The sequence below is a fragment of the Acomys russatus genome, chromosome 17 (assembly GCF_903995435.1).
Source record: "Acomys russatus chromosome 17, mAcoRus1.1, whole genome shotgun sequence".
In the NCBI taxonomy this organism is placed as follows: domain Eukaryota; kingdom Metazoa; phylum Chordata; class Mammalia; order Rodentia; family Muridae; genus Acomys; species Acomys russatus.
In genome coordinates this window covers 43,344,445-43,365,808 of record NC_067153.1, presented here as the reverse complement: position 1 = coordinate 43,365,808, position 21,364 = coordinate 43,344,445, and the positions used below count along the sequence as shown (strand labels likewise).

Sequence of the window (21,364 nt, the reverse complement as noted above, 5' to 3'; positions counted from 1 at the left end):
AAAGGTCTATAGAAGGCACACATAAAAATAAGAGCTTTAGGAAGACAGTAGTTGTAACATTAAAATATAAAATATATGAAACAAAAATAAAAGCAAAAATCCATGTATAGTATATCTTATCAGCCATGAACAATAAACATTAAGAAAAAAATTTACGTATATGCGTGTTTGCTGCATGTTGGTCTGTGTGCCATGTTTGTCCAGCTCTCACAGAGGCCAGAAGAGGATGTCTGATTTCCTGAAACTGTTACAGACAGTTGTGAGTCACCATGTGAGTGCTGGGAATTGAACCTCATCCTCGGGTAGAGCAGTTAAACATTTACTTTCTCTCTCTCTCTCTCTCTCTCTCTCTCTCTCTCTCTCTCTCTCTCTCTCTCTCTCTGTGTCTCTCTCTCTCTCTCTCTCTCTCTCTCTCTCTCTCTGTCTCTCTCTCTCTCTCATGTATGAGCACGCAGGTGCCATGGTGCACATATAAAGGCTGGACAGAGGATACTCTCATGAATCAGTTTCTCCTTTCATCATGTAGGTTTCAGGAATTTAACTTTGGTTGTCAGTCTTGGACAAGTGCCCTCATCTGCTGGGTCATCTTGATGGCCCAATATACATATTTTTAAACTTTTTATTTATAACTTAAAAATCAAGATTACCTAGGAACAAATCTTAGACAGTGTATGAGAACAGTGTTCTGTGGCTTATAATACATCATCTAAATCTTTTTTTTTTTTTTTTGGTTTTTTGAGACAGGGTTTCTCTGTGTAGCCTTGGCTGTCCTGGACTTGCTTTGTAGACCAGGCTGGCCTCAAATTTACAGCGATCCACCTGCTTCTGCCTCCTGAGTGCTGGGATTAAAGGCATGCGCCACCATGCCGGGTCATAATCTAAATATCTTAAGAAGACCTGTGTAGATGGGAAATATGCCATGTTTATTGAATGATGAAAATACGCCAGTTGTTTCCAAATTGAAGAGTTGGTGAGGTTTTTCTGTCTTGGTACCACTGCTGTTTTGATCAGGTTGAGTCTCTTGTGAAGGTTTATGCTGTAGGTATCCTCCTTGCCCTGCACCCCTGCATGGTATTGGTACATTCTTTACTGTTGTGAGAGTAAAAAAAAAAAAAAAAAAAAAAAAAAAAACCCAAAAAACCTCTGCAGACATGGCCAGATGTCCCCTGTGGGCCAAAATTGCCTCTAGTTGAGAACTACCGATTCAGTGCAATTACAATCAAAATTTCCAGAAGGATTTAAAAAACTGAACGCGATGGGCTGATAATAAAATGTATTTTGAAAAATCAAAAAGTCAATAATAATACATGACATGAGCGTGTACGCGCACAGACACACACACATCAAGAGCAGCCCAAACAAGCTGTTGTCTGCGGCAGTTCATGTCACATCTGTGGCCTCAGTGCCTGGGAGACGGAGGCGTGAAGAGCCTGAGTCCCACAGGGAGACCCTGTTTCAAAATGAGAGCTGAGCATTCCGGAAGGGGGGGTAAGGCGAAGGGCTGCCTTCCTATCCAAGCCTGGGAACGAGGTCATCACAGCATGCTATGGAGGCAGGCAGGTGTGTACAAACAGGGCAAAGCCTGAGCAACTGTGTGGCCCTAATAAAGGACAGTGGCATCATTTCAGATTTATGGGGAAGGATGAATTGCTCAATAAATAATAGACCCACCACTAAAAAAAATGAGATTATGCCTCTGTCTCATGCGCACACACAAAATCTAGCTAAATTGAGGACGTAAAGGCACAAAAGCAAAGTAAAGGTGTTTAGAAGATTTGGGAAGTCGCGTCTTCTGTAATATTAGGGTAGGGAAATACTCTTTTTACACATATAACAAAGTGGATTCCCTGGGACTGAACGCGGGTCTTCTGGCTTGGTGGCATGTGATAGACAGAACCTGTTATTTTCTCTTCTGAGGTTCTGGGGTTGAACTCTGGGCCTCTCCATGATATACAAGCACACGCATCTGAACTATAACCCTCAGCCCCCTAAACAGTGCAGACGTAAAGGACTTAGTGAGTGCTCTGTGGCAGCAGCGTTGTGCTGCCAGCGCAGTGTGCCCCCACCCCACCCCGCCTACTTCATTTAGTTCAAAACATCTTCTTAAATGTTTGTGCTTTCTTCTTCTTTATTTTTCTCACCCTTAAAAATTGCCTTTCCCCAGAAACCCTGAAAATTTTCCTTTCCCCAGAAACCCTGAAATTTTTCCTTCAAAGGAAAAGATGCAGCATTTGTATACCCTGTCTCTGGTGAGAAGCAGCCAAAAGCAGAACAGAGCCTGTGAGAGGTGTGTTTAGAGTGCGGCCGTCAGAACTTTCCCTCTAAGGTCATGGTGCTCCATTCCCTCAGCTGTTGGAAAGTTGGTGACTGAGATGTTGTCCCCTCCCCCTATCCTTCTCTGGGAATGCTTTGTAGCAGAAGACAGCTCCTTGCCCAGGGTCATGGTCCCTCCTGAGGATGTGCGCACCCACTGATTGGCTGTGGTCTAACCCTCTTGCTTCATAGCAGTAACTAAGAGGAGAGCCTAGCTTGACAGCTTCTAGAAGGATCTGCCCAGTCCTCTCTTGCTTAAGTGCAGTTCTGCTTCCCTCGCTCCTCACAGATCTTGTTCCTAAGAGCTCCTCCTACTGAGCCCCCATGTAGACGTGTGCCTTAGATGGTGTTTTCTGGGGAACTCAACAGTTGCTTTCCCTCCAGAGGGAAAATAAAGGGCAGTAATGGCAAGTGAATGTGAAAGAGAAAAGAGCTAAAACAAAGGCTGAGGACACTGATGTTGGCTGAGCCTACGTGGTGAACACATGGACGCTCGTGTCATTCTTGAACATTTTCTGTGAGTTTAAAATTACGATGAAAATGGCAGTTTCAAACAAGCAGAGCAAGAATGGGTTGCTTGAAGATGTTTAAGTGTGATAATGCTCCAAGGGGATGCAATTAAGCAGAGCGTGGTGGCTCATCTGTAATCCTTGCAAGAGGCTGAGGCAGAAGCAGTGCTGTGAGTTCGAAGCCAGCCTGGGCCACACAGTGAGAGAAACTGGAGTCAAGATTCCAGATGTGTGAGTCTGCAAAATACAAAGAAATTCCATCACCATGGAGCTGCCTTTATATCTTCCTGGTTCTTCAGTAGTCCACCGAGTCCAATCCTTCCTACCTCTCTCCTCCCTTCTACTCCCCTCCCCTCCCCTGCCCTTCCTTTCCTGTGTTCATGTATGTGCATGTATGCATGAAGATGTGCATGTGTAGAGACCATAGGTCAATTTTGGGTAGCTTTCTTAATTACTCTCTATCTAATTTTTTGAGATGTAGTTTCTCACCGAGCACGGTGCACTGCGGGGACCCTCCCATCTCTACCTCCCTAACTCTGGGATTCCTATGTGCACACAGCTAAACCTGGCTTTCTATGTGGGCTGTGGAGATTTCAACTCAGGCCCTTGTGTGTACACAGTAAGCACTTTACCAACTATGCATCTTTCCAGCACCTGGGTGTTTTCTTAGATAGAATATATTCTCTCTCTTTTTTAAATTTTATTTTATTAATTTATTCTTATTACATCTCAATTGTTATCCCATCCCTTGTATCCTCTCATTCCTCCCTCCCTCCAATTTTCCCCTTACTCCCCTCCCCATGACTGTGACTGCAGGGGACCTCCTCCCCCTGTATATGCTCATAGGGTATCAAGTCTCTTCTTGGTAACATGCTGTCCTTCCTCTGAGTGCACCAGGTCTTCCCATCCAGGGGATGTGATCAAATGTGAGGCACCAGAGTACGTGAGAAAGTCAGACCCCACTCTCCACTATATTCTCTTTTATGAAAACTTGAAAAAAAAAAGTCTCAACTGTGCTGCCCGGGTCGGCCTCCAGAGCTGCACCTGAGCACTTCTCCTGCCCCAGCCTCCTTAGACTACAGTGTAGGCCGCCATCCTGGCTCTGAAGAGTAACTGAAACATGTTTACTTAAATCACAAGTGAGAGGACCCTGTGGATCTACAGTGACAGCATTTGTTAACTCTGGGGGAGAAGTGGGACAGTTTGCACGTGCTTGGTTCCAGGGCATCTCATCTCTAGCATCACAGTGGCACTGATCGTGTCGTGTAGTGTCTCATCTAAGAGCTGTCATGGGACCCACCAGTTCTGCTTTGTGGTGTTATCTGAGCTCTGCAGGCTCAACGAGATCTCCAGCTTTCCAGATAGTTTCTACAAAGTTAGCTGCGGTATTGGGCCGCTCATCTTCAAGGGCCTCCCTGGCATCGCTTCCTGTGGCATCTTCACACTTTCCTCTGGGGCCTCTCGTTCACATGCTTTTCCTCCACCTCATGATCTCATAGTTCTAATTGCTGGACTTCATTTCCAGCAAGGAGCTAAATGTGCGCATGCACACACCCCCTCCTTGTGGAAATCTAGCCGCACATGTGGTTTAGTCATCTAATCTAATGGAGCTCGCCTCCCTTCCAGTATCATGCCGTGTGATATCACGCAAGGACGATCAGGAATGTCCTGAGGCTTTCTGCAGCCTGCCTGCCACTCTTCTTGGCCATGGATAGCTTCATAGTGTTTACCCGTTGTGCTACCTAGTTTTAACTGCCAACTTGATACAGTCTAGAATCACCTAGCAAGAGAGTCTCAGTGAGGAACTGTCTGGGTCAGGATGGCCCATGAACATGTCTGGGAAGGATTGTCTTGATTTAATTGAGGTGGGGAGACCCACCCTTAATGTGTGTGGTGCCATGGCCTGGACAGTGTTCTGAACTGTGTGAGAGTGAAGAAAGCTTGCTGTGCACAGCAACAAGCCGGCAGTGGGAGAGCTTTCATTTTTCCACTCTTGACTGTAGCTGAAAGTAGCTGGGATGCGACTAGCTGCTGGATCGCCTGCTTTGATTTCCCCTAGATGACGGACCATGATCTGGAATTGGAAGGCAGATACCACCACCCTCCTTGGTTACAGCAACAGAAGTGAAATGAGAGGGTGCTTCTGGGCCAGAGTGCATCTCGTGCTGTGCTCAACTTCTCCTGAAGGTTCCTCAGAAGGGACTTTTGGAAATGCTTATTAGCCTACCCCTCTCCGCCCATGCTGTTGAAAGAGCCTGGGCCCATGTCATGTCAGACATAATTTTGCCGCTGAACACTGAAGGAGCAGTTGGTACAGCTTCTGGCCAAACCTAAGGAAAGCAGGTAGACGAAGCCCCAAGTCCCCACTGTTTTCCAGGACTGATTAGAAAATCTCCACATCAAAAATAAGTCCATTTTAATGACTCATTTTCATGTAAGGCTACAGCAAAATGAAAAGCTACCAACGTAAATGAAAAGTCCTTATTATTTCTTCAGGATTTGGCACCTACTGTTCTTGTGCCTTCTGCCAGAGATGATTTCTGTCCACCTGTTTACTGGGGTGCGCACCACCTCTCAGAGCCCCTTCAAACCGACTTCCTGTGCACAGCCTGTCAAAGCCATTGAACTCTCACAGCGCGTCCTCAGAAGTACTTATCACCGTAGAGAGTCCAACTTCATTGGAAACACATGCTCTAATGAGCTAAGTGGAACCATTCACCCCCACACAGATACTATTCATTGCTCGCTGTAAGCACTCTGCAACATCTATTTTATTTCATGTTTTTAATAGATATAAATGCTTTAAAAACCTGTTCACAGAAATCATAGCCAGGACTAGGAGGTACTTTATTGTAGCACTGTCAGTCAGTCCTATGAATTCCTTCCAAGTAATGTGCCATCAGTATCTAGTGACTAATTATAGGAATATTTCCTGTCTCTTGTCAGCTGGAACCTGATGAAGTCTTTCTCCCATGTTTTTGAAAGCAAACTTATTTGGGGAAAGGTTTTTTTTTTTTTTTTAAACAGTCATTAGGAGTAATTTACTTTTTCAACTTCTGGGAATACTACAAAAACCCCTTTATTCAAATTGATCAGCTATTAATTAAACTTGTACTCTAACCCAACATAATCAGAAATTGCAGGGGAAATGAAAATACTAACCGCCTTATGATTGTCAGTGTAATGTATTTGTCAGAAGCCGATTTTATAGCGTGTGCTTTAAATGTTTTCAATTCTTTATAACTGCAGACTTGGTTTATGCAATTTTTGGAAAATAGCTACCATATAATCTTCTTGGCAAGTGCAACCCTCATTGTCAAATCAATAATTTGAATTGAATTTCAAGTGGCTTTTTCTCCATAAAATGCCTTACTCATTTATTCTAATAAATATAAATATTTCTACCATTACCTTCAAATCTCTACATCCTTTACAATTATTAGACTTTTGTTTACTTACTTTGAGTGTGTAAGTGAATGTGTACGTGTGCCTGTGCATGCCCTAGCATGTGAGTGGAGGTCAAAGAACAGCTTGTGGTGCCTTTGCCTGCTAAGCCATCTTGCCTGCCATTTTCTGAGGGGTGGGCATGTCATGGGGCCCAATCTGGCCTCAGAATCTATAGGTAGCAGACCTTGGCCCTGAATTCGGGGTCCTCCTGCCTCCACCTCCTCAGCGTTAGGATCTCAGACACACACCGCATGCCTCCATAGGAGTCCTGAAGCCTTTCCTAAGGGGGCGGCTAGCTCAGCCTTGGAGCCGTGTGAACTGTCGCAGTAATAACATAAAGATGCCTTCCCCTGCCCGCACGTATACCCAGGCTTCATAAGTCTGCTCTCAGGAGACTTCCTTAGGAGTGATCCGTTCTTTGACCATCGTTGGGATGGACAGCACATGATGTTAAATGGAATTGTCCAGCTGTCCTGCTGCTCCATGCTGGGATACGGTGTTTCTGAACATCAGGTGTTCTGGTAACTCCTGTTGCCATTGCTTTGCCTTTAAAAGACCATGTATGGGACAAGACACTGCGTCTTCCCTGTCTTGAGTAATGGAGGGCTCCCTGAGGTGGCTTGCTTGTTGTGCTGTTTCTATTATTGGTGCCTTATGTTTGGGGAAGAAGACCCATTCACAAAATGGATACACGGTATGTCTTTGTTTTTATGAAGTGGAGGAAACTATGAATGGCAAAGGGAAAGAGTTGGCCAGGCCCTCTCAGGCAGATGAGATTTGGAAGAAGATCTGTAGATGTTACAGGTCTGGGAATCGATTCCTTTAAGAGTCAATGTAATCTTAGCCCCCAAGGGGCACTTATGCTCCCTACAAGTGTGCAGACACCAATATGAAGATGGCCATCTTATACCTCTCATTGTCCACACTCGCATGTCAAGATAGAGTTAGTACTAATACTTTTAGACACTTCCTTTTTTAGTGCTCATATATGCTGAGTAAATGCTAGACAACTGAGCTGCATCCTGGCCCAGAGGTTCACCTTTAGAGCTGGTAGTACTACACAGTAACTGACCCAGGAAGACACGGGATATTAAAGCTGAAAAAGATGCCAAATACGGTAAACATGGGCAGACATACCAGCTTATTTTCATTAAGGTATTTTCTCCTTTATGCTTAGTGATTTTTTACATTAAAGGCTTATTTGCTGCATAAATGATCTATGCATTTCTGATCTGTTCCTCCCACATAGAACACATGAAATTCGCTTTGCAGTGATAAGACTCCTTAAATATTCTAATAATTATAGTCATCATTCTTGCAATACTAAAATCCCCTTTCTAATAGTTTCACCTTTGAAGTTCTAGTTTGTTGTGCATTACTATGTGACACACTATAGCTGCCACTTCATTTTATGTTGTTTTTTAAATGCTTCCAGAAATAAAGCTATAACAGAATTTCTGAGATGGGACAGGACCATGGACTTCAAACCACAGTTTTTGAACCCTTCTGGGCTTGCTAATATTGTAAAGTACTGAGCGCATCTTCAGAGGTTGCCTTTTGGGTGTGATGTGTATTTAGAAGGCAGAATGAATTCTCAGAAGTGATTAAAGTTACATATGAATAAAAAATATACAAAATACTAATATTTATTTACTTATTTATGTATGTATTGCCAAGGTAAAACTAGCTTTATGTTGTTGACAGAAAATGCTTCCAAGGCAAGGCTGAGGCTGGAGCAGTGCCTGGACATCCCCTCACCTGCTGGAACCTCCCCGGCCAAGGACTCTCCTCCACTCAGGATGAAGGCGTGGAAATCAACAGAGGTGAGGTACTCTGGTTTCCTTTGCTCCTCTGCCAGGTAACCAAACATGCACGCTAAAACCTGGGTGCATTCATTTGCACCTCTGCAGGTTGAAAGTGTCTGCAAGGCATTTGTGTTTTATGTAATCCAGAGTTTTAAATGCCGGTTAGGTAAAATTGTGGTGAGTTTTCCTTTATGGTATAGTTTGGGCTGTCCATATATTTATTTTGTGATGCTGGGCACTGAACCCAGTGTGTGCTAGCCCAACACTCTATCTACCTCGGAGCCAAATCCACAACCTTAAAAGGTCTTGATTGTGACTTTCTGGGAAGTTGACAACAGTATAGCATCTTAAATGGCCTTCTCCCTGCTTTTTCCAGTGTTGACAATGCCACACATTCAGATAATGACATTTAACCATTTACATCCTTATCCCCTTGGTCATTGCCCTCCTCCCCTGTGGCCCTTCTTCTCAGCAAGTCTGTACAAGATTAGGCATGACAACATTCCTGGTGCATGGGGGAGGAGCCCACGAGGCCCCACCCTCTTGCTTTCATGTCTTATGTTGTACAGCCCCTGAGTTTAGTAAGATTTACTTGCCCAAGCACACATAGGAGGTTGTTTAATAAAGCAAGGGCAGCTTGTCAGTGGGTACATCACTGAAGAAAACAGTGTCGCCTTTCCTCCCCACCACAATTTCCAGTAGTCCTCACGGAGGGGTGGGACAACATGGTTAAATAAGGGAGTGGACGTGGCCACCCCTGCAGTACTGAGGCCACACATTGATTCTTTATCTTTAGCACCCCAAGAAGAAGCACTCCCTTAAAGGGAGACCTGCCTATGTAGGAGTTGAAACAGGAAGAGGGAAAAGCACATTCCCAGGCCTGCCTGCTCATCCCTACCAAGCAGCTCATCTCCCTTTCTCAGGGCCTTCCACTCTGGAGTACGGCTTCTGACCCTAGCATGCGGTAGGCACCAGAGCAGCCAATGGATGAGCTTCCTCCTCTCTTTATCCCTCCACTGTGCCACTCACCTTCTGCCCAGGATAAGGCCCACCTCAGCCCCATCCACGCACACAGAGAGCCTTTCACAAGAGCCCAGTGTCCCCTTTCTTCTCGTTCTTTCTCTCTATAGTACTCTGCTGTGCAAAGGAGCCAGTGCCTGCTGTGTTCCTCCCGTGTTCCCCCTCCTCAGACCTGTACCTTGCTCCCGTCTGTGCCTGCATATGGCAGCTCGTGTTTCTGGTTCAGTCACAGGGCTCTTCCCATACTGCTTTATCCTACTGCTTTGGAATTCTTTCTGCTTAGTAGCTCCTAGGTACACATCTGGCCATTTAATCTGTCATTCCTCATGCTTTTCTTTCTTTTAAAAATTATTTTATTTTTGTATATATACATTTATATTTTACACATATATACAATACATTACCTATGGTAAGAAGAACCATGACACAATCAGGAATTATATAAATGTCACATTCTTAGTGTTTTGGCTATTTGTATTTGACAGCCTTGAAAAAGACATCTTTCCTATCTTGGTGCGTCTAAATTTCTGAATGTAAATCAATCTCCATCGCATATTGACATTATCAATTTAGGTCACCTATCTAGACCTAAAAACGTCTTAACCACTAAACAATTAATCTTCATTGTAAAACTAAGCTACCTGGTCTTCAACCCCCTCAGAGACTTGAGAAGGAGTAAACTTGATTGTCTGAGTATGCTGGGAGTGCAGGTTAGGAGCTTTCCAGATGAAAAGATGACAGAGATAGTTTTCTACCTGAATAGTCACCCAAAACTCTCTATAACATTAGAATATCTTCTTCAGCCTTCTGGCCCAATATATCTGACATATTTGTGAGGCAGGAACTACTGAGGACTTGCTTACCCTGTCTTGGCAGAGTTTAGCCGTCGACTTTGCCTGCATCCAAGCTTGTCCTTTTTTTAAGGCAGAATTCTGTCTGTGGTAGAAACAAGGACCTTTTCTCCAGTGGCTTGTTTGCCACATTTGAAGCCATCTCCATTAGGAGGTTCTTTGATGCTCATCATCTTCTTTGAGGTAGGCTGGGTGTTGCCAGGAATTAATCTGTCTCATTGTCAATGAATCTTTAAAGTAATAAAAACACTTTAAATGCCATATTCTGCATGTCTCTGGGGTTTTGAAGACTTTGTCTTTCTATAGAGTTCTATCTATCTGCTGCACCTAAGATGGTACATCTACACAATGGAATACTATTCATCTATTAAAAACAAGGAAATCTTGAAATTTGCAGGCAAATGGATGGAACTGGAAAAGATCATCCTGAGTGAAGTAACCCAGACCCAGAAAGACACGCATGGTATATACTCACTCACAATCAGACATTAGCCACATAATATAGGGTAATTACACTACAAAACAGAGTCAGAAACATCAGTCAAGGACCATGTATGATATGGACCTAGACCCACTGCTGGGATGTGGTAGCACAGTCTCTTTGTGGATCCCACGTCTGGAGAGTAGGGACTACTTCAGACATGTACTCTGGCCACTGAACTTAGATCACTTCTCCCTGGCAAGACAGCCTTGCCAGACTACAGAGGACGAGGTTACAGCTAATACAGATGAGACTTGATAGGCTGAGGTCAGATATTAGGGGAAAAGGGCTCTCCTGTCTGAGTACTAAGAGAGGGAGGGAGAGGGGATGAGGGAGAGAATGAGGGAGGGCGCTACAGTCAGGATGGGAAGAATTTAAACTGCAGAACTAGCAGGTAACTTATATTGCTTATCCCACCATATGGGACTAGCTCTGAGTCTGGCTGAAACGTGAATGTCTAGGCATAGACAATGCTTCTTGTTGACTAAAGAACCCCTATGAATTACTATTAGATGCCATTCTTCATATGGCATGAGTGAAGGGTTTTGTTTGTTTGTTTTTGTTTTTTTTAGGTTTTTCGACACTGGGTTTCCCTGTGTAGTCTTGGCTGGCCTGGACTCGCTTTGTAGACCAGGCTGGCCTTGAACTCACATTCATCTGCCTGCTTCTGCCTCCTGGGTGCTGGGATTAAAGGCATGTGCCACCACACCCAGCATTACCAACACTTTTCAAACTAATTTTTTGTCTTCCATTTTCCTGCTCAAGCTGTCCAGAGCCAGGGCTTACATTGACAGCTTGAGGCTCCTCACCTTCACTGATGTCAGAGGTGCAGCCAATCTGGTCTGTAGAGCACTGGGTGTGGAGGTGACCCCTCCCCTACCTGAATGGTATGCTCCCTCAGGCTGTGGCTGAGTAACAGGCTGTTCCTGCTTCCTTCCTTTATGAATAGAGACTCCAGGCAGTGTGGACGCTTTGGCCTTCCATGGCCGTTTTCTGCCTGACCTCCTCCCTGGAGCTGAGTAGATGTTTTCTGCCCCGTGCTGGCCCCAGAGTCCCGGAGGCCTGCAGCTTTAACCCACGGTTTTGCTTATGCTCTCATCTATGAACGTGGTAGCCTCATTTGTGAGCACGCTGTGTCTTTTTGATTTTCACATTGTATTTTTTCCCCTCCTTACTGGATTTTTGGAGAAGGACAGTATCCTCAAAGCATGACCTTGCAGAACTGCCTTAGTTGGAAATCTCTTCCACTCGTGACTGATGACTAGGTGAAATGCTCATTCGCCTTTGCTGTTTTGTTCATTTTGACTCTGTGCTTTCCAACCGGAAGAGCACCTCCTTGTGAGACAAGACTGTGGCCCCAGGTCTCCGGCGTGGACGGCTAGCGTGCTGCCTTCCCTTCCGTTCCTATGAATGCCGTTCCTTCGCCATCTGTTGCGTGTCCTAGGAAGGAGGCTTGAATGCTTGACCAACCCCTTTCCTCAGTCCTTTTAGGCACTGGATCTAAGGGCTTTCCTGATAGTTTGGAAAGGGATTTATGGAGTTCAAATTTACAGTGGCTTACAGATTAAAAAGAAAACTAGATTGTTTTAAAAGATAAGACATGAGGTAAAATGATTTTAAATTACTATTAATTTCCTTGATGCTGATAACTTTTCAGTAAAAAGCAGACTTGACTATTTCTCTGTGTAGTTGAGCCAAAGGCACCAAATGCCGCCCCATTTCTTGGATTAGTCTTTAAATCTTGACATTCACCCTTGTTTTCGAGGAACCCTCACTTACTGATTTATATAATACTATATTTTGTATCAGTGAGAAAATGATAGCTTCTTTCACCAGGAGTAGTCTAGAAGCTAAGCTTTCATTTTTTTTTAAAGGCTTGGTGGCAGATTAACACTGACCACCCCCTTGATAAGCACAGCCTCCTGTTACTACTGGGAGCAGTCAGTGCAATCCAACATGTCTTCTCTGGCCCCCGCTCCTCCAGCAGAAGATAAGTCCTAGCAAGCTGAGCAGTAAAGCTAATTGTTGTCATAGTGAGCTGCCTGCGGAGTGCACATCTGCCCCTTGTTTTCCCGAGCAGAGCAAGAAGCGGGCGGTGGTGGCCAGGTCTCAGACAGGGTGGGGTGGCTTTGAAGTAGCTCTTAAAAACTCAAACAGAAACCTCTTTAATTATTCTTTTTCTACAAATAAGAGAAAAATTGCCTCAAAAGAGATGCATATGCTTCTTTTAAAAGTATGTTTAAAGATTTGTTTGTTTGTTGTTTGTTTGTTATTATGAGTGTGTCTGCCAGAGTGAGTGAAGGTCCCATGTGTACAGTGCCTTGGAGGCTAGAGGTGCTGGAGTTACAGATGCTGGGGACTGAGCTTGGATCCTCCAGAAGAGTTGCTGATGCTCATGGCCACACCAGCTTTATTCAGTGTGGGGTCTGGGGTCTGAACTCAGGCCCTCATGTGTGCGCGGCAAGTGCTCCTGCTGGCTGAAGCTCTGCGCCAGCCCCAAGTTGCATTTTTATTTTGGTGCTGTTCATCTTTTACTAGTTCTTATTATGCAGAGTTAAATCTTCTTATACAAATAATGGAAAAATTAAAATAAAATAAAAAGAAACGAGCCAGCAATTCATAAAGACATGGAGGAGATTTTAATGCCTATTAATAAGTGCACGAAGCCAGTGAAAGTGTATGCACCACGGGACTCCAACAGTATGAGAGCCTGGAAAAGACTGAACCCAGAGAGTGCACGATTGGAGTCTCTGGGGTGCAGGAAGAGATCTGTAGGCAGTTCAGGGACAGCTTTTAGGGAAACTGATCTATACAGTAATGTATACACATGATTGACATGCGTCATTAGACCTTTGCCCAAACCCAAAACATGAATGACAGCAGGGATATATCCAGTGCAAACTATAGACCTGAGTGAGTGTGTGTCTGTAGACCACTCAGCGAGGGTAGCATTCAGGGAGTGTGCCCATGGTGATGCTGTGTGTAAGCTGGACAGAGTTTACAAAGACACCTCTCTACCTTCTGCTCATTTTTGCTGTAAACCCAAAGTACCTCTGAAATATATTCTGGTTTTGTTTTTTAAAGGAGATTTTTATAAAGTTGTAGAGTCTCAGGAAAATATTTCTAAGAATTCGTAAACTCCAGAAGTAATAATGGATAGATAAGTAGATTGGACTACATAAGAGCTAAAGACTTCTATCAAGAAAAAACAAAACAACCAAACCAAACCAAAACAAAAAACATAAAGTAAAAAAAAATTTCAAGTTAACTGAAAATGAACAATGGGCTGATAATGAGATACTTCTTCAGTAGGCCAGCAGTTCTAGACATTGATAGAAAGGGCAGTCAGGAAGGCTCTGTGGGTGAAGCTGCTTGTTGTCAGTCTGTTGACTAATGGTGGAAGGGAAGAATTGACCCTTACAAGCTGTGCCCCGTTGTCTTCTATGAACTATGGCATATGTGTTCCCCCTCGCACACACACCAAAAATGAGTAAATGGATATAGCAAGTCCCTTTATGAAGTTGTTAAGCAGGAGGCTGGGGCTACAGCTAAGTGGTAGAGAGCGCCCTGTGTCCCTGAGGCCCTGGATCTAATCTATGGCACCAAACACCCATACGCAAGAAAAGATGAAATGCCTTACAAAATATCACGCAGTCTCATGTGTAATTAGATAAAACAAAATTTTTGTGCCTTTCATGCTGATAAAAAAAAAATTAATTGCTCCCACCCTGTATTTGCACCGAGAGGAAGGGCCCCGCCAATAAGTTGCTGATACAGGCAGGTGCGCTTCTGAGGGTACAATTTGGCACCATTCAAACTCAAGTCAAACCTGCATGAGTGCTCAGCAGTGCCACTGTGAATACACAGCTTGAAAGGTGTCTGTATGAAGCTTTTTATTGCAACAATTTTAATAGATAGAAACAAGAAAAGAAATCTGGAAATGATTACCAATAGGGAATGATTAAATTAATTTACACATCAGGAGTATAGCTCAGCTCTGTCCTGAGAGAAGCAGGTCTGTCACAAATACTTGAGTGACAGAAGCCGAGGTGGGGACAGCACACAGTGAATGCTTGCATTGATTACATAGAAAGATGGCCAAGATAGATTGCCGATGCCAGAGAAGGCTTGAGAGAAATATAGATTGTGAGTCCATTTAGCTTTTTAAAATGCATCAGCACAGAAAATATCCCCTCAATTTATAAAACAGGCTGAGTACTAGTTGCCCCTGAGGAGAGGACCAGCACCTGTGGAGAAGCGAGCAGAAACCTTGCTCTTGGCTCTTTATTGTGCATGGTGTTTGGTGTTTTGCAGCGAGTATTTTCTAATCTAAAAAATAATAATTAAAGCACAAGCAAAGGCATTCACGTGGACTTTTAAGCAGAAGCAACGGTGCAGCAGAGACGGGGTGATGAGCAAACATACTTAGAGTAAGCATAGTCTCCACTTCTCTAGCAGCTCTGATGAGTTAAAAATTTTGCAAATAGGACAAATTGCACAGAAATAAACCAAAGGACAAAATTTGTATATTCTTCATTTTGCAAAATCCTAAGTGGACACAGTAGAACATTTATCACCCATCACTATTGATTTAGCAACTGACAAGGACATAGAAGGTTTTGGTCAGCCTTAATTTTGTGTGAACTACTTCACAACATCCCTGTTGGTTGCTATGGAAACAGCTGCAACAACAACCACAACAACAAAAATCCTGCAGCCTTGTTTTTATTATTATTTATTTATTTATTTTTCACTTTTTTAGTGGGCAAGAAAAGAAGGATTTGTTTGTTTGTTTGTTTTTGTCATAATAAAAGCTACAAATAACCTTATTTCCAAACTTAATGATAAAAACTCTGGACAGCAGGAAGAGAGAAAATGGACCAGTGTCAATCATAAACATAAAAGGTTTCCTTAGTTTTGAAAGCTCATTCTCTAGTGAGCCCTGTTCTACCTTTGAAAGCTCTGCTCTGCTTTCTGTGGGGCTGGAGAGATGGCTCAATCATGGGGAGCACTTGCTGTGTAGGCATGAGGACCTGAGTTCAGATCCTGAGTACCCACATAAAAAGGGGCATGACCATGAGCATCTGTGACCGCAGTGCTGGGCAGAGGGTGGGGAAGGCAGAGACAGGGATGCAGTGAGCTCAGGGTTCAGTGAGAGCCCTTGTCTCAAGAGAATGAGACGTGAGTGAAAGACGACAACCCACGTGATCCTCCAGTCCTCAGGTGCTGAGGCACGTGCTCTTACACACGCACACACACGCACGCACACACGCACACGCACACACATGCACACACACGCACACACACACGCACACGCACACACACACACACGCGCGCGCACACACACACACACACACACACACACACACACACGCACGCACACACACTCTTCTCAATGGAAATAGTTAAACATGTAGTATGTTAAATGACATTCCACTGTCTGTATGTAGCATTAGTCGCCCATTCACCTACCAAAGCTCGCTTGCAAGTTTTGTCAATCATGAATAAAACTGCCATGAACATTTGTGTGGCAAAATAAGCCAAACTCAGATACCAGATACCACATTTCCTCATCAACATCGGGTCTAGATTTATATATATATAAAAAGTTGTGTGTAGGTTTTTGTCATTGAGAACCTGGAAAGCTTTGTATCATTATAAAACACAATTCCTAAAATACAGAATGAAATTAACATACTTGCATTCATTTGGGGTTTTTCTTCTGCAGTGGTATTTTTGCTCTGAGATGATGATGAGTTTAATGTGTGCAGGATCCAACAGGTAACCATGGATACTCTGTTTTCATTATCTTTGGTGTCCTTACCATGGAAGAAAGGACATTCAGACACACGACAGAAGAGATTGTCACATGGTTGCGTTGGTGACATGTCAGTCTGAGCTCATGCAATTTGCCTTGTCAACAAGAGAAAGAAAAAAATTTCATGATAATTTCACTTGATAGAGCAGTGCATTTGATAGAATACAGCACCTATTTATGGAAAAACTCAGTAAGCTGCAAATCAGATGGTACACAAACAATATGAATAGTCATTTCATCAAATATGGATAGTAAAGAAACGCTAGGAGAGATGGCCCGTGTTGTCAGGCCTGAGGCACACACAGTGTCATATTGGAATGGCTGACACAGAAGTGGTGACAACTCCGCATGTTAACGAGACTATGGAGGAGTCAGACCACTCTTGTTTTGCTGGTGGGAATCTCAAAAGGTGAAATCACCCTAAGAAATCATCGATAGTGTCTTGTAAAGCCGACCATGTGGGACAGAGCGAGGGCTTGTGGCTTAGAGCACTTCCTGCCCTTGCAGAGGACTCGGGTTTGGTTCTCAACACCCACAAGGCAGCCCATAACCACCTAAAACTCCAGTTCCAAGGGATCCCACACCATCTTCTGGCCTCTGAGCACCAGAGACACACATGGTGATAGACGTAACATCCATGCACAATAAGTAAATCTTAAAAAACAAAAACAACAACAACAACAAAAAACCCAGCAAAAGTCAATAGAATGTGTGCCTGTGTTGGGCATGGTTGGTTAATTAATCCCAGCTCTCAGGAGGCAGAGGCAGGTGGGTCTCTGTGAGTTCCAGGCCAGCCAGGGCTACATCATGAGACTCTGTCTCAAAAATAATGACACCTGATTATATGACATCCATCTGCATACCCCAGCAATGGCCCCCCTAGTGGCCTCATAGATATGGAAATTAACTTACATCATACCAAAACCTACACCCAGAGATTTTATCTGAAACAGCCCAAATCTAAAAAGAACCCAGTGTACTTGAACATGTCTGCTGCACACCTCAGCAGGGAAGAGGAAGGCGCTTTCAGTGTGCACAGCACGCTGGGTGAGTCACTGGGAACTGTGCTGGACAAAAAGAAGAGCCAATCCTAAAGGGTCACAAAACGCACCTTAAATATCAAAATTACAGAAAGCCAAACCGATTCATAGGAGCCTGCGATAGATTTGCTTTGTCTCCTGGTTGAATTCATGTCAGATCCCAAACGTAATGTCCTATTAGGGCTACTATTGGTGTGATGAAACACCATGGCCAAAAGCAGTTTGGGAAATAAAGGGTTTATTTCACTCACAGTTCCATATAACACTTCATCACTAAAAGCAGTGAGGGCAGGAACTCAAGCAGGGCAGGAGCCTGGAGGCAGGAGCTGGTGCAGAGGCCATGGAGGGGTGCTGCTTACTGGCTTGCTCCTCGTGGCTTGCTCAGCCTGCATTCTTATAGAACCTGGACCACCAGCCCAGGGACGGCATCACCCACAGTGGGCTGGGCTCTCCCTCATTAATCACTAACTAAGAAAGTGCCCTACAGGGCTATCTACAGCCAGATCTTCTGGAAGCATTTTCAGAGGCTCATTCTCTCCTCTCCAGTGCTTGTAACTGGTGTCAAATTGACATAAAGCTAGCCAGCACACACCGGTTTTCTTTTGATCTTGTGTCTGGCTGTGTGCACATGAGTGCAGGTGCCTTTGGAGGCCTGAGATATCAGATGCCCTGTAACAGCTGGGTGTACCTGCTGGAACCCAGTCCAGTCCTTTCAAGGACAGCCACACTCTTAATGGTTGAGTCAACTCTATGGTGCATTGTTGTTGTTGTTGTTTCTGTGTGTTTATTTTCTCTCCTTTTTCTGTCAGGACCTAACATTGTTGCAGGATGAGTATCTGAAGCAGCTTTTGCCAGTGATACCTCCTTCCATCACGTCTCCTGCTTCCTGGCTGTCAGAAGGGGAAGCAGAAGTCTGCAATCTCTGGGACACAGGTAATTTGGTTACAGACGGGAGTGTCTTCAGAAGCTTTGCTTCTCCTTGGTAACCAGGGAGGGGACTGCCATGATAAGTCCAACCCCTGCACGGCCTTAGACTCCCATTTTTCCAGGCACCTGCTTCAGGGGCTTTGATTTCATTTGCTTCTTTTTCATTTTTTAAAAAGTTACCTGCAAGCCTTAAACATTTTTTTTGAAAAGCTTTAAAGAGTAGAAGTAATTTTATGTTCTTAAAAATATTTATTTTTATTATTTTATATGTATACATGTTTTGCCTGCATATATGTCTGTGCACATATGCGTGTCTTGTGCCACGGAGGCCAGGGGAGGGTGTTAGATGCCATGGAGCTGGAGTTGTAGACAGTTGTGAGCCACCACATGGGTCCTGAGCATTTAGCCCAGGTCCTCCGCAAAGGCAGCGGTTGAGTCATCTCTCCAGCCCAATTTTAGTATGTTTTTTAACGTAACTTATTTTTGATGAAGTTTAATGAATGAGAGCCTGCTAAAGCAGGCATTAAGTGACAATGAGAATAAGGAGAATGCATAGATCAGCCCTATGGATCACCTGACCATCTCTTGATAATTAACATGAGGGAAGGGCACAGTATAAAGCTGGGCGTGAAGGCTGACACTTGTAATCCCCCTGCCCCCAGGACAGTGAGACAGGATTGCCACCAACTCAAAGCCAGCCTCACCCGAGCCAACCTCGCCTACAGTGTAGGACCCTGTCTCAAAAACTGTGGGAGATAAGGGATAAAATTACACCAAAGACACTGCCAATAAATGACAGTTTGGAGTCCCATCTGGGCTCTGCTGTTGTCAGACCCTGTAGGGTCTGGCTATGGTTGAACCTCTGCCTCCTGCAATACACTTTGGGGCTCAATATGAAGGCCAGGCCTCACGGCATGCATGCCAAGTGCACACCGCACGCCCAGCTGCATCCTGCTTTCAGTAGGCCCCTCCTCTTGGTGTGCACAGCAGGTGGGGTGGACCATCCTCACCAAGATGTGAGGGTAACGTCCTTAGCCCCTCACCGGCCATCCATCTTGCGTTTGTAGCTCCCAGTTGTCCTCTCCTGCCTCACAAAGCTGGTTCCTTGAGGTTTAGATTCTCTCTACTCCCTGTTCTTGGACCATATGCCTCCAAGTTTCTTCTTTGACGTATCTGCAACACCCAAAATGAAAAGCCACAGTGTCAGTATAGACTTTTTTTCCTTAGAGACACACATTTGCCAATAGTTCCTATAAATGCTTGTGAGAATTATATTTTAATAAACAACAAAACCTTGAGGGTGTGTAAATAGCATTAACACAGATAATTGTTGTCAATGGCTATAATCCAGGGACAGCTTGCTTGACATTTATATTTACTTGTTTGTTTGTTTGTTTGTTTGTTTGTTTTTGAGAGTGTCTCATTATGTAGCCTTGGTGTGCCTGGAACTTGCTCTGTAGACCAGGCTGGCCTGGAACTAACTTACAGGGATCCACCTGCCTCTGTCTCCTGGGTGCTAGGATTGAAGGCGAGTGCCGCCGCCGCGTCCGTCTGCTTAGTATTCTTACACCGCCCAACTCCAAAAGCTTGAAAGAAGAGCAGTGAGGAAAACTTTTCTTGTATTCTAACGTCGTCTAACATTTTCCCTCCTAACATTTCAAATATAGACTTTCTTTTTAGGAGCAGTTTTAGATTCACAGCAGACCTCGGTGGAAAGTGCAGAGTGTCTGTGTGCTCCTGTGCAAAACGCACACGGCGTCTCGCTGTCCACATTCATTACAGTCAGGCTTGTATTGACATGACTAAGTCTGTAGTTTTGTCCCATCTCACTCTTGGTGTAGGGCATGCTGTGCGTTTGAACACATGGCATACATACACTGTTGCCATGTGCCACGGCTTCATTGTCTGAAGGTCCTCTGTGCTCCGCTGTCCACCCTGCCTCCCTCAGTGCTGGCAGCCGCTCACCATTTTGCTGTCTGCACAGTTTTTCCTTTCTTAGAACATCAGAGCATCGGAATTATGTATGAGTAGCCACTTTAGATTGGCTTCTTGCAGGGCATGGTGGCGCATGCCTTTAATCCCAACACTAGGTGGATCTCTGAGCTTGAGGCCAGCCTGGTCTAAAAAAGCAAGTTCCAGGATAGCCAAGACTACACAGAGAAACCCTGTCGTGGAAAAAAAATTGGCTTCTTTGAGGTCATGACGAGTCTTGAAAGCTCTTCTCGTGGCTGAATCACTCCTTTCTTCTGAGTGCAGAGTGAGATGTGCCAGCTTATTGATTTGCCCACTGTGGGATGCCTTGGTTGCTTTTGGTCCTGCAGTACTAAGTAAGCAGCACAGTAGGCTTTTGTGTGGATATGTATTTTCCCTCTAACACTTTAACACAGTGAGGGTGACGGAGATGAGAGAGGCCACAGAGCATGCTGCATGAGGAAACGTCTCCGTTGTTTCCCTTGGCCAGAACCCATCTCAGACATAGGGGCTCTGGCTGTAATTTGTAATATATGTGTATGGTGTGTGTGTGTGTGTGTGTGTGTGTGTGTGTGTGTGTGTGTGTGTGTGTGTGTTTCATGTTTGAGTGTGTATGTGTAAGTGTATGGCCATGCCATATGTGGAAGAGGCTTGAAGTTGATGCCAGGTGTCTGTCTCAGTGGTTCTCCACTCTGTGTACTGAGGCAGGGTCTCTCACTGAACCCAGAGCTCACCAATTCCTAGTAGTCTCGCTAGCCCTCTAGCCCCAGGCTCCCATCTCTGCCCCGAGTGCTAGCATTACAAGCGCTCCAAGCCTACTCGGCCTCTGTATGCAGCAAGCAAGTTATCCACTGAGCCATCTCTCCATACCCTTTTCCTATTTTTATGCCTTTCTTTTCTCCAGCCTTTCCCTAGCTTGCTAAAATGCAGATCCTAGCATTTCACTTCCCAGCCTCACAACTGTCAACAGCTCTCTGCTGCCAGTGGGATAAATCTCAGTTTTTCATATTGTCATATGAATTTTCCATAGTTTGATCCGAGCCAATCCTTTTGGTCCCATCACCCCACACGGCCAGTACCCACAGGGCTCTGCGACATTCCATGTGTAGTCCCTTCTCTTGAGACTGCCTTTGTTCTAGGGTAACATGCTGGTCTAAATTTTGTGGCGTAAATACCATTTAT

The 21,364-nt window shown here is 44.5% G+C and overlaps 1 protein-coding gene across 1 annotated transcript in view; it reads left to right on the top strand.

Annotated features, from left to right (window-relative positions):
- Positions 1 to 21,364, top strand: part of Enthd1 (ENTH domain containing 1) — a 108,922-nt gene that overhangs the window by 31,769 nt on the left and 55,789 nt on the right. Inside the window, 2 exon segments of the mRNA XM_051159401.1 lie at positions 7,974 to 8,092; positions 18,094 to 18,217. Of these exon segments, the coding sequence (XP_051015358.1) occupies positions 7,974 to 8,092; positions 18,094 to 18,217 (243 nt within the window).